We start from the raw sequence: 14107 nt of genomic DNA, 5'->3' as shown, positions 1-14107 counted from the left end.
TGCTAATATGCCTCTCATTTGTAAAAGCTGAATTCAGTGTATTACTGCAATTGTAATACATGTGTTCTGCTTTGGGAACAACATTTTTGCATGTAACTAAATAATTCATCACCATTTTTTTTTTCTCCTCTTTATTGGTTAGTTGGGACATTACCATTTTTAATAACTACATGTTTTGCCATCAAGTTGGCGTCTCATTTTACTTATTTTAATTATTTAATGCTGGACAATGAAACTATTTCTAATTTCTTTTATTATATGTAAAAATGCTACAATAAGGAAATTTTGCATTGCTTATAGCTTTTTTCTTCTTTTGTATTTTATTTCCTTATGCTAATATCCTACAAAATGGTTTGACTCACTTAAGTATATAAAGGGCCATGTTACTGATATATAATCTTCTATACTGCTTTTTAAATTTCATCGTTACATATTACCAGCAATGAAAGAATACTCAGATCTTCCCAATCAATGCATACCAGTCATTTCCCCCACAAATTGAACTGATATAAAATGGTTAAGGATGATTTATGATGTGGGATAGTTAAAAAACAAAATTCAAACTTTTCAAATATGCAAAATGTTTTCTTCTACTAGCAACGTAAAGGTAGAGAGAATCCTATTATTTGTCATTTATGAAGTTGGTATTGTCTTGATTCTTTAAGTGACCCTCAAAAAGAATCAATAACATACCCAAAGTTACCAGTAAGTGTTAAAGCTGGAGTCTAAGAATAGATCTGTCTGACTCTAAAATTTGTGTTTTAGATAATAGAAAAAAAATTACAAATAGTCGAGTGTCAATGTATGTCAAGATATAGAAACTGTATGAAAAATTTTATTTTAATCTTCATCAAAGATTATTTATCTCATAAAGGGGTAATAACTACCTTTGGGTAGCTATCATAAACAAAGGGATTCTTTTGTGCATTGTTCTGATCAATAATTTCAACACTAGGAAAGGATGACAATAATTAGCACAGTGCTTCATTTGTCTTTCCAACCATATGCTTTCATTGCAACCTATATTCATTTATGTTCTAAGCAAGGTGCTAGAGGATATAAACATTACTTCACAATTTTTTTTTCTTAAATGTTGTTTTACAGTATTATATGTTCCTAATCATTTAAAAAGATTGTAACTTTTATGACACAGAATAAAGGTCACTGAAGCATTGTATAATAGAAAGAAGCATAGGCTTTGGAGTCAGACAGATCTTAAATTTAGAACCTGACACTTACTAGCTATATGTCCTCTGGAACATTACAGCATCAAATTCCAACTTTTCAGGATGCCATGAAAATTAAAGGAGATAACAATTATGAAGTTCCTAGCACATGATAGGTGCTTCAGAAATTTTAGCTCCCTTTCCTTCAGAGTGACATACACACGATTATACCAAGGGTATCAGTTTAAACGTCATGCTTCATTATTTCTCTCAGACAAACTGTAGCATAACATGAAGCATCAAGATCAAAAGAGACCAAAAGAGACAAAGTTGCTTCTTTTGTGTGGGAATCTTCTGTTTGGACATCAATGTCATGATCTTCCATTAGTTGGTATGTGAGATTATGAGGATGTTTCAAAATATGTCTATAGCATCCTGGTATGTTCAGTTTCAGTGGAGGTACTTTAAACCTACACGTCTGTAGTCCATCTCTGCTAAGTACATCATGGTACCACTGCCCTACTTTGTTCTTCGGATACTGAATATTGTACCCAAGTACGGGAAGAACCACCTGTGAGAGGGAAGGAAAAAAAAGTACATGAAACAACCTTCAGAAGGATATATGATCATATTTCAAATTTACTCTTATGACTGGGACCTGGATCTGTATAACTAGTCTCAGGATATAAATATCACAATCAGCCTAACCATGCTTTGAATAATACTGCACTATGATATCTTTAATGCTACCACGTAAAGAAAATAACTAACTAACTAAAATTGAGGACTCACAATAACCAACTTAACCAACTCAAGTTAGATATTATTGGACAAACCACTATTCAAGAAGTTTAGGCACATTTAAGTAGCCAATAAAGACTTAATCTCTGAAATCATGCAACCCTAAAAGCATACTCTTTCTGTAACACAAAGAGTAACCTCTACTGCTCAATCATATGGCTGGTGTATTGGTTTACAATTTTAAACTCTTCTTACTTATTTTTTAAAAAGCAAGCAAACAAGCAGCAGCAAATATAATGTTTATTCTCTGAGCTGCTTGTGAGTAAACACTGCATTTTGTGTGGTTTTCCTCCTTTGCCGATGACTTCTGGACAATTTTCTTGAACAGTACCCAAAAGGTAGTCAGAAAAAGGAATAAAGTAAAAAAACTCAAACATACATGACATGATTGACTCTCAGATTCATTATGCAAAGTACAAGAAGTCAGACACAAAAGCCTATTTACTGTATGATTCCATTTATATGACATTCTTACAAATACGAAACCAAGGCGATAGAAAATAGATTTCCAGGACTGGGAATAGGGGTGAGGGTTAACTACAAAGGGGCACAGGAAAATCTGGGGGAGAGATAAAACTGTTCTTTATACTGATTTTTGTGGTGGTCATATGACTGTATACATTTATCAAAACTTGTAGAACTTTAAACTAAGAAGAATTAATTTTATTACATATATACTATACCCAAATTTAAGTTTTTAAAAAGGGGGGGTATTGGGCAACATTTTGTCTTTTGGGGACAATGTGTACACTTAGATCTAAGTGACAGTAATTGTTAAGCCAACTTACCTGATATATTGCATATGTATTAGCTGATTCCTCTTCTTCAGTTACCAGATGAACCTTTTTTTAAAAAACATGATGAATATATGGATGAGTCGCAAATGTTCCAAATTCCCTCAATTTTCCCTAACTCTGTTATATGATTCCTATACCAAATATACATGTACCCATACAAGATCTTTTCATAATTTGTTTCTGGAGGAGTAGACTACATATAACTTAGCATAATTCTTCCTGCTTCTGTAAAACCAACCCCCACACCTCCACCAACCTCTGTCTCCAAAAACTATCCTAATACTCTATGCAGGAGTGGTGTTTCTCAATCTTTGTTTCACAAAATAGTAATAGGTATCAGAGGAAAAGAAAAAAGATGTGTGATGAATTAAGTTAGAGAAATGTTGCCCTAGGACATCACAGAATAAATAATTCTGATTTATCTTGTACATGAAAGCTCAAGTATAAAGGCAGCTATAAGCATTCCCATATTCCTAAGGCATTCATCATATAATACAGTGTTTAGATCCCCGCTAAATTTGCTCGCTTTGCCCTCACTTCTTCCTACTCTTATCAATAATGTCTCTCTATTTTTGTTTTTCATTTTGAGTTTGTTGATTGGTAAATAATCCCTTTTAACTACTGCACTCAGAAATGAATATAAAGCTTCAGATGTGATCTGACCAGAGGATGTGAGACAGACAAAACTACATGGGACTATCATCTCTCTTGCATCATCATTTCCAGCTGTTTGTCTTGCACAGAGTCATAAGCATATCCACAATACTGTGATTTAAGGATTTTATGAAAATACTGAAAAACATGGTCAAGTACAGAACACCATTCTTTGTCTTTAGAGAGCTCCCTCCAGGCTGATATCAAGCAATTAATTAACAAAGATGGGAGTTTCAAGATGACGGCGGCTGCGGCGGCTGGCGCGGAGTAGCTGAGGTGGAAAAGGTGGCCACTGGGCCTCAGGCAGCCGGGAAACTTGTGGACCTTCCTCTGGCCATCTCTTAAGGGAGGACTGCTGCTGCTGGCCGGTCGTGGGGGCTCAACGCCACTTTGCCCCCGGCAGGAGAGGCTGCCTCATTTACAGGCAACAGCTTTGAAGTGTGGAGCAGGAAAAGAACTGATTCTTAGCTGCAAAAGTGAGTCTTGAAACAGGGAACACGGCGCCAGGGCTGCTGTGGATGCAGCCAGGATCCCGGAGGCTGGGGCCGCACTGAAGGCGGCCAGCTGCCCTATCCAGGATTCGAGGTTTCAGGCCTGCATTAAAGAAGATTCCTGGGAGCGCCCAGCGGCGCCGCGACTGAACAGCCCGAGGCGGCAGCGCCGAGAACACGGAAGGCGACAAACCAGAGACAGAGCGAGCGCCCGACCTGGCACAGCACTGTGAGTGATCCCTGGCACAGCTCTGTTCGGGGGGTGGATGCCCACGCGGCTCCCACCTGCACCACCAGGCCACTCACTGCCATGGTGCTGCCTCCATTTTCCCAGGTGCGGGCAGCTCCGCCCTGCTCGGCCATCACTGAGCCCATTTGCTTGGCCTGGCGCAGGGCTTTCCGGACCCTGCGGGCCGACCTCCTCTCCCACTCCCTCCGCGGTTCTCTGGCAGGGCTGGGGGTGTGGGGCGTCCCGACCAGTTTTGGGAGGGCTAGGAAGTACGGGCGGGCCGACTGTCACTCCACCACACCCTGGACTCCGGCCCCGGTAAACTTCCTGTTACTGGGAGGCAGATACCATCTCTGCGACCACCAGTTTGGAAAAAAGCCTAACGAATTTCTGGTTGGGAATAGTGTGGTAGGAGAGTTCCCAGGTCCGCTTGAACCTGCCGGAGAGCAGGCTGCAGGCGGGCACTAGACTCGGTTTATACCGGGGGGATACAAAGGTGAACAAGACCCGAGAAAGATCTACACAGTGCTACAAAGGCACCCAGAGAGACCGGTCGTCTGTGCCTAGCAGAAACCTGGTAGACTTCCTGGGCGAGGCGGTGCTGAGCAGGGTCTTGAAGGCCCAGCTGATAGACGAGGGGTGCAGAAGACACGCCCCAGCTCAGCACAGTGTGCACAGAGGGGGGAGACGTGCAGCCAGGGAGGCGGAGACTCGACAGAAACCACACACCCGGTGGGGTCGCCACTGCACGATCTAACAGCCTGGGCCAGAGCACACGGAACGGGGAGAAGTCCTGTACAGAAAGTGAAAGCTCAACAGAGATCACACACCCTGTGGTACGTGATCCACCAGCCCAGCAGAGTACAAGCTGACCAGAAAGGTGGATCCCCGGAGAAGCCCAAGACCCGAGGCAACCACACACACAAGACACTAGAGGCCAACTGAGCAGTCACGGCGGGAGCCATACCAAATTGGCAACCACAGCAACATCCTACTTAGTCATTAGTCTTAAACCGGTGGACTGTGAAACCCCCTGCCACAATGAATAAACACCAAAAAAAAGACACCAGAAATACAAAAAATCAAGAAAGTACACCACCAAAAGTTAATAAATCTCATACTCTAGATCCTATAGAACAAGAAGCCCTTGAAATAACTGACAAGGAATTTCGAGTGATAATTCTAAGGAAACTGAATGAGATACAAGAAAACTCAGCTAGACATCATGATGAAATGAGGAAAAGTATACAGGATCTGAAAGAGGAAATATACAAGGAAATCAATGTCCTGAAAAAAAATGTAGCAGAACTTGCTGAACTGAAGAAGTTATTCAGCGAAATAAAAAACACAACGGAGAGTTTAACCAGCAGGCTTGTCGAAGTTGAAGAGAGAACCTCTGAACTTGAAGATGGGCTGTTTGAAATAACACAAGCAGACAAAAAGAAAGAAAAAAGAATCAAGGACATGGAAGAAAATCTGAGAGAGATATCAGACAACCTCAAGCGCTCAAATATCCGAGTCATGGGTATTCCAGAAGGGGAGGAAAATGGAGATTCCATTGAAAACATATTCAACAAAATAGTGGCAGAAAACTTCCCAGGTATAGGAAAAATCACAGATCTTCAGATCCAGGAAGCTCAACGATCTCCAAACGTATTCAACCCAAAAAGGCCTTCTCCAAGACATGTCATAGTCAAATTGGCAAAACTCAGAGACAAAGAGAGAATCTTAAAAGCTGCAAGAGAGAAGCGTCAAATCACCTATAAGGGAGCCCCAATCAGGTTAACATCAGACTTTTCATCACAAACCCTAAAAGCTAGAAAGGAATGGGATGATATTTTCAAAATACTAAAAGACAAAGATTGCCAGCCAAGAATACTCTACCCTGCAAGGCTATCCTTCCGAAATGAGGGGCAAATAGTATATTTCTCAGACAAACAAAAACTGCGGGAGTTCACTACCACAAGACCACCCTTACAAGAAATCCTCAAGGGAGTACTGGGTTTGGTTCCTGAAAAATAACTACCACTGCCATAAAAACCTAAGAAAAATCTAAACCCGCTAGTACAATAAAAATGGCATTCATGAAGAGAAAACAAGCTAACAAAAACACTATCTACAACCTAAGGAACCAACAAACAAAGAAACCAAACAGTAAATCAGAAAGCAAGGAACAAAAGACACCTAAGACAACCAAACAACCAATAAAATGCTAGGAATAAATCAATACCTTTCAATAACAACTCTTAATGTTAAAGGCTTAAATTCCCCAATTAAAAGACACAGACTGGCTGACTGGATCAAAAAGCAGGACCCAACTATATGCTGCCTACAAGAGACCCACCTCACCCATAAAGATTCACACAGACTAAGAGTGAAAGGATGGAAAAAGATTTACCATGCAAACAGAAAAGAAAAACGAGCTGGAGTGGCTATTCTTATATCTGACAAAATAGACTTTAAACTAAAAATCATAAAAAGAGACAATGAGGGACACTACTTAATGATAAAAGGACTGATCCATCAAGAAGACATAACAATCATAAATATGTACGCACCCAATGTTGGAGCAGCCAGATTTATAAAACAAACTCTATTAGACCTAAAGAAGGAAATAGACACTAATACCATAATAGCAGGGGACCTGAACACTCCACTGTCAATATTAGACAGATCATCTAGGCAAAGAATCAGTAGAGAAACACAAGATCTAAACAAGACTCTAGACCAATTGGAATTGGCAGATATCTACAGAACATTCCACCCAACAACCTCAGAATATTCATTCTTCTCATCAGCACATGGATCATTCTCCAGGATAGATCACATATTAGGTCACAAATCAAGTCTCAATAAATTCAAAAAAATTGCAATTATCCCATGTATCTTCTCAGACCACAATGGATTAAAACTAGAAATTAATAACAAACAAAACTCTGGAAACTATACAAACACATGGAAATTAAACAGCATTCTACTTAATGACATATGGGTCCAAGAAGAAATCAAGCAGGAAATCAAAAAGTTTATTGAAACTAATGAAAACAATGATACATCATACCAAAACCTGTGGGATACTGCAAAAGCAGTATTGAGGGGAAAATTTATTGCATTAAATGCTCACTTCAGAAGAATGGAAAGATGGCAAGTGAACAACCTAACACTTCACCTTAAAGAACTAGAAAAACAAGAACAATCCAATCCTAAAGTTAGCAGACGGAAAGAAATCATTAAGATCAGAGCAGAACTGAATGAAATTGAAAACCAAAAAACAATTCAAAAGATCAACGAATCAAAAAGTTGGTTTTTTGAAAAGATAAATAAAATTGACAAACCATTAGCATGGCTAACCAAAAAAAGAAGAGAGAAGACTCAAATAACAAAAATTAGAAATGAAAAAGGCGATATTACAACTGATTCATCTGAAATACAAGGAATCATTCGAGACTACTATAAACAACTATACGCCAACAAATTTGAAAATCTGGAGGAAATGGATAAATTTCTGGACACACACAAGCTCCCAAAACTGAACCGTGAAGACGTAGAAAATTTGAACAGACCAATAACAATAAAGGAGATTGAAGCTGTTATCAGAAGGCTCCCAACAAAGAAAAGCCCAGGACCAGATGGATTCACAGCAGAATTTTACCAAACATTCAAAGAGGAATTGACACCGATTCTTTACAAACTCTTCCAAAAGATTGAAACGGACGCAAATCTCCCAAACTCATTCTATGAAGCAAACATCATCCTGATACCAAAACCAGGTAAAGATATAACCAAAAAAGAAAACTACAGGCCGATATCCTTGATGAATATAGATGCAAAAATCCTCACTAAAATACTAGCAAACAGAATACAGCAACACATACGAAAAATTATTCATCACGATCAAGTGGGATTCATCCCAGGGATGCAAGGTTGGTTCAACATACGCAAATCAATAAATGTGATACACCATATTAATAAACTCAAACACAAGGACCATATGATCATCTCTATAGATGCTGAAAAAGCATTTGATAAAGTTCAGCACTCATTCATGACAAAGACCCTCTATAAGTTAGGTATAGAGGGAAAGTATCTCAACATAATTAAAGCCATATATGCCAAACCCACTGCCAATATCATCCTGAATGGGGAAAAGCTGAAAGCTTTTCCTTTAAGAACAGGAACTAGACAAGGATGCCCACTCTCACCACTCCTATTCAACATAGTGTTGGAAGTACTAGCCAGAGCAATCAGAGAAGAGAAGGAAATAAAGGGCATCCAGATTGGAAAAGATGAAGTCAAACTGTCCCTGTTTGCAGATGACATGATCCTATATATCGAACAGCCTAAAACCTCTACAAAAAAACTGTTGGAATTGATAAATGATTTCAGCACAGTAGCAGGATACAAAATCAACACACAAAAATCAGTAGCATTTCCTTTCTTCAATAGTGAACATGCAGAACGAGAAATCAAGAAAGCCTGCCCATTTACAATAGCCACCAAAAAAATAAAATACTTAGGAATTGAGTTAACCAAGGATGTGAAAAATCTCTATAATGAGAACTACAAACCACTGCTGAGAGAAATTAGAGAGGATACAAGAAGATGGAAAGATATTCCATGCTCTTGGATTGGAAGAATCAACATAGTGAAAATGTCCATACTACCCAAAGTGATATACAAATTCAATGCAATCCCCATCAAAATTCCAAAGACATTTTTCTCAGAAATGGAAAAAACTATTCAGACATTTATATGGAACAATAAAAGACCACGAATAGCCAAAGCAATGCTGAGCAAAAAAAATAAAGCTGGAGGCATAACACTACCTGACTTTAAGCTATACTACAAAGCTATAATAACCAAAACAGTATGGTACTGGCATAAAAACAGACACACTGACCAATGGAATAGAATAGAGAATCCAGAAATCAACCCACACACTTACTGCCAGCTGATCTTTGACAAAGGCACCAAGCCTATTCACTGGGGAAGGGACTGCCTCTTCAGCAAGTGGTGCTGGGATAACTGGATATCGATATGCAGGAGAATGAAACTAGATCCATACCTCTCACCGTATACTAAAATCAACTCAAAATGGATTAAGGATTTAAATATACACCCTGAGACAATAAAACTTCTTAAAGAAAACATAGGGGAAACACTTCAGGAAATAGGACTGGGCACAGACTTCATGAATACGACCCCAAAAGCACGGGCAACCAAAGGAAAAATAAACAAATGGGATTATATCAAACTAAAAAGCTTCTGCACAGCAAAAGAAACAATTAAAAGAGTTAAAAGACAACCAACAGAGTGGGAGAAAATATTTGCAAAATATACATCTGACAAAGGATTAATATCCAGAATATATAAGGAACTCAAACAACTTTACAAGAAGAAAACAAGCAACCCAATTAAAAAATGGGCAAAAGAGCTAAGTAGGCATTTCTCTAAGGAAGATATCCAAATGGCCAACAGACATATGAAAAAATGCTCAACATCACTCAGCATCCGGGAAATGCAAATCAAAACCACATTGAGATACCATCTAACCCCAGTTAGGATGGCTAAAATCCAAAAGACTATGAACGATAAATGCTGGCGAGGCTGCGGAGAAAAAGGAACTCTCATACATTGTTGGTGGGACTGCAAAATGGTGCAGCCTCTATGGAAAATGGTATGGAGGTTCCTTAAACAATTGCAAATAGATCTACCATACGACCCAGCCATCCCACTGTTGGGAATATACCCAGAGGAATGGAAATCATCAAGTCGAAGGTATACCTGTTCCCCAATGTTCATCGCAGCACTCTTTACAATAGCCAAGAGTTGGAACCAGCCCAAATGCCCATCATCAGATGAGTGGATACGGAAAATGTGGTACATCTACACAATGGAATACTACTCAGCTATAAAAACGAATGAAATACTGCCATTTGCAACAACATGGATGGACCTCGAGAGAATTATATTAAGTGAAACAAGTCAGGCACAGAAAGAGAAATACCACATGTTCTCACTTATTGGAGGGAGCTAAAAATTAATATATAAATTCACACACACACATACACACATACACACACAAACGGGGGGGGGAAGAAGATATAACAACCACAATTATTTGAAGTTGATACGACAAGCAAACAGAAAGGACATTGTTGGGGGGGAGGGGGGAGGGAGAAGGGAGGGAGGTTTTGGTGATGGGGAGCATTAATCAGCTACAATGTATATCGACAAAATAAAATTTTTAAAAAAAAAAAATAAATAAATAAATAAAATACTGCAAAGGGAAAAAAAAAATAATAATAATAATTAACAAAGATGCTTTTGCTGTATGGCTGCTCCCCAACTATGAATTCGCCTAACCTTATAATTATCTAACTCACATTTTCACAAAAAAATTAAAAGAGAATCTACTGAGTGACTTGAAATAAAGAGATACCTGTTAGTCCAGTAGTCCTATCAAAGGAGGGAATCAGACTAGTTTCCTACAATTTTTAATTACAGATGCACAATATTGCATGTCCCATATACCATTTATTAGGAATCATATTCTTTTTCTTTTTCATATTTTACATTTTAGCCTCTAAGTCCTGCCTTTTCTTTCTTCAGTGCTAACCAATAAAATATAAATGACTGCCCTTGAAATAAAGACTTTTTTTTTTTGCTGCTAGTAAAAAGAAACTCTGCAAGATATAAACAAGAAATGTTCTCTTCTCCTACAGCTCCAAATAGAAAAGCAGTTACAATTCTGATCAGAAAACTGTCCTTGCAAATGTTATTTTGGACAAAGAAGTCTTATAAAACACATGCATTTCTGAGATTGTTGCTACACCTTGTGAAAGTAATCTTCTAATCATCTGAATTAGAAACTGCTGATACTACATAATGTGTTGCCCAGGTAATATTTAAATGGACGTGTTTTCTGGAAGGTGTTTCTTAAAACCCTGTGATTTTTCATTATTTATGAAAAGGGAATCACTGATATATCTCTTCTCCCCAACATAAGGTCAAATAAAACCTACAATGCTGCTAGATTTCTTTTCACACAGAGTTTGAGAGTCTATGCCTCAATTAAATGACCATTCTTAGTAATATATGCTGCCTCCTCGTCCTCACTTTATTTAAATATTCGTAAACCATCCAGGTAATAAAAAATTAAAGCAAACATCTGTTGTTCTGGCTTGCGGACCTTTACTGCCTTTTTTTCTGGTGGTAGCAAATCCGCCCAGTTCTCAGATGTGGATTAGATGGAGTGGTTCCAGGAAGTACGTGGTAGCCAATCACATACTCCAGCACATACTAATTGGCTTGGTTCTGGACATTTGGCCCAGGCCAGGCCACTCCTACTTTTCCACAGCTTTTGTTGACCCTATAGGGAAAGGAAAGCACTCTTTCCTACAGAGAAGTCAGTCTAGAGTTGTGAGAAATAAGCCTAGAGTTGCTAATAATCATCTTGCCTCCAAAGGTATAACCAGACTGGGAATGGATCTAACACAGAGAAAAGCAGAGAGCTGAAAGATTAAAAAAAAGAGATAGATTATTTAGGACACTGCTTAAGCCCCTGGATACAGCTGTGCCTGAATCAATCATGGACTTTGAGTTATGAGGGCCAATAAATTCCTGTTAGTTTTACCTTAAATTAGTTTGAGGTGGGTTTCTATTACTTAAAACCAAAAAAAAAAACCAAAAAAAACCCCTTAATTCATACACCTAAAAACTCTGTTATTAATTTAGATAAAGCTTTCTTTATGTAGAGTTGAGTATTTTTTCTCTATTTTTGAAAAACTGGGCTATGTTCTAGCTTTCAATGCTGATACTTTTGACATAATCCATGATTTCTCCAGTAAAGACCAATTTGTGCTAGGAGTCAGGGTTTTTTTAGTTCTGCTATCTGTGTGACTCTGAATCTGTCTCCTCTCCAATCTGGGTCTCAATGCTCATTTCTATGTAATGAGAGTTAGAAAAGAGGGTTTCTCTAATCCTTTTCTCCTCTAAAATTCAATGATTTTATGATATTACATATGCAAGCAAGCATTACTCAAATTCTTTTATCTAATTTTTAAAATTTATTTGTGAGACTAACTTATGATAATGCTGGAGAATAATAATTTTTTTTTTGCATTGCATTACAATATTACAATATATTTCCTTGCATGACTTACAGAACCCAGTTTCATTAGTACAAACCCAGAGATAACAATACTAGTTGGACAGGGAGGAAATGCAAGAATCAACTTTTATCATATAAATTATATTATTGTTTCATTAATATAAATGTCTCCAAGACATTGTTAAGAGGAAAAAACAAATTATAAAATCATATTTGTATAAAAGAAACACACACATCACATGCCCCATATACTATTATTATAAAAATCTTAACTGTTTTTCCTTTTCAATTTTAAGTTTTGAGCCTCTAAGTCCTGCCTTTTCTTTTCTCAGTGTTAATTTATGGAATAAAAATCTATTTTCTGAACATTTATATGAAAGCACAGAGAAAGATCTAGAAGGACACACACCGAACAACAGAGGTTGATTTTCTGGAGGCAGGGGAGGGAATCACATTAGAGTGGCAGCAGGGATAACGGTAATGTTTTGATTTTTATTTTTAAGAGGACTATTTTGTGCATTATATATGCAATTTTTTAAAAAAGTATTCTTTAAAGGAAACTTTACTACCTTTGTAACTTTCACATCATACAACTGACTATTTTTATTTTTCCATTTATCAACATGTCTTAAGCATTAACTGACAGCAGAGTAGAAGCAGATGAGTAAATATAAGTTTTAAAAAAAATGTATTTTCAGTTTGAAAGTCTTTCTAAAATCAGGGCTTCTGAAAATTAATGTTCCTGGTGTGGTAACTACTCTTGGAAAACTGACGAAATGATACTTACTTTACTATTTGGAAGGTGCTCATCACCAACATCTTCATCCAAACAGACCAAATCCCCCTCCACTACTCTCGATCCATAGGTTGCCAGCCTGTAAGATACCGCCTCATTCCAAACCTTGCTGCTGTATGCGTGAGCGTAGAATATGCGCATGGAATGGGGAAAAGAGAACCACGCCTGGATACAGCCCTCCTCAGTCATGCCAAAGCGATGCAGTGACTCCAACAAAGCCTTCTCTCGAACTCTGAACTCAGGCATCAATGAAAGCGTGCCTTTAGCATCCTCTGAAATGAAGAGAAAATCAGATGATCAGCCCCTTTCACGTAAAGGTCAGTTACAAGGGCCTTTGTTATGCTCTCTAAATGAAAGGTGATGAACATGAATACGAAGACGATGCTCAGCACTATCAGGTAATTACAGTTATGCTTGAAGAACTTTTCTTTTTTTTTTTTAAATAAAGGTCATTCATTGTATGGCCCTCCTTTTACTTTCCCTGCTTTAAAACACAGCAAAACAAAAGCACAAAAGCCCAACACTCCTAACGGCTTGCCAGAGTTCCTTACTTAAGAATACAGATAAACTAACCTGCAGTTATTTGGAGGATTGTCAAAACAACCCCCCCCAAGGATTAAATAGACCCTGAGCAGGCAGAGGCTAGAGAGTTTTAAAGAGCTATTATGAACATATGCACAAAATGTTTTGAACAAGAAATGGCTGCAATCTGGATCCTTCAAGTATACTATTAGGCTTCGCTAATGGGAAGCTTTTTAATATGTAGATTACTGGACTCCATCACAAAGATGCTTATTCAGGTAGGGCTTTGGAATCAATATTTTTAATAAATGTACCAGGTGTTTCTTAGCCACACTAAAGTTTAAAAATCATTTCCATGAGGAAATTATCTTCTCAGGATTCTACAACAGAGATACAACCCAATAAGTCACTTTGAACTTTCTTTTGTATTACTTAGGTGACTCATTACAGTTAAAAATGCCCACACTGTTCACACATTGTGATGTAGCACAAAAACATTACTCTCTTGTGAGTAATTACATATATGTACATAATTTAA

At 37.9% G+C, this 14107-nt stretch overlaps 1 protein-coding gene across 1 annotated transcript in view; it reads right to left on the bottom strand.

Annotated features, from left to right (window-relative positions):
• Window positions 1-867: 867 nt before the first annotated feature.
• Window positions 868-14107, bottom strand: part of PUS7L (pseudouridine synthase 7 like) — a 36084-nt gene continuing 22844 nt past the window's right edge. The window contains exons 7-9 of the mRNA XM_063075859.1: window positions 13039-13319; window positions 2756-2809; window positions 868-1737 (exon numbers count right to left, since the gene is read on the bottom strand). Of these exons, the coding sequence (XP_062931929.1) occupies window positions 1411-1737; window positions 2756-2809; window positions 13039-13319 (662 nt within the window). The 3' untranslated portion in view covers window positions 868-1410. The remainder of the gene's footprint in view (window positions 1738-2755; window positions 2810-13038; window positions 13320-14107) is intronic.

This window comes from Cynocephalus volans, chromosome 12 (assembly GCF_027409185.1).
Source record: "Cynocephalus volans isolate mCynVol1 chromosome 12, mCynVol1.pri, whole genome shotgun sequence".
Lineage (NCBI taxonomy): Eukaryota > Metazoa > Chordata > Mammalia > Dermoptera > Cynocephalidae > Cynocephalus > Cynocephalus volans.
The sequence above is the reverse complement of the archived record's forward strand: the minus strand, read 5'-3'. Positions and strand labels throughout refer to the sequence as shown.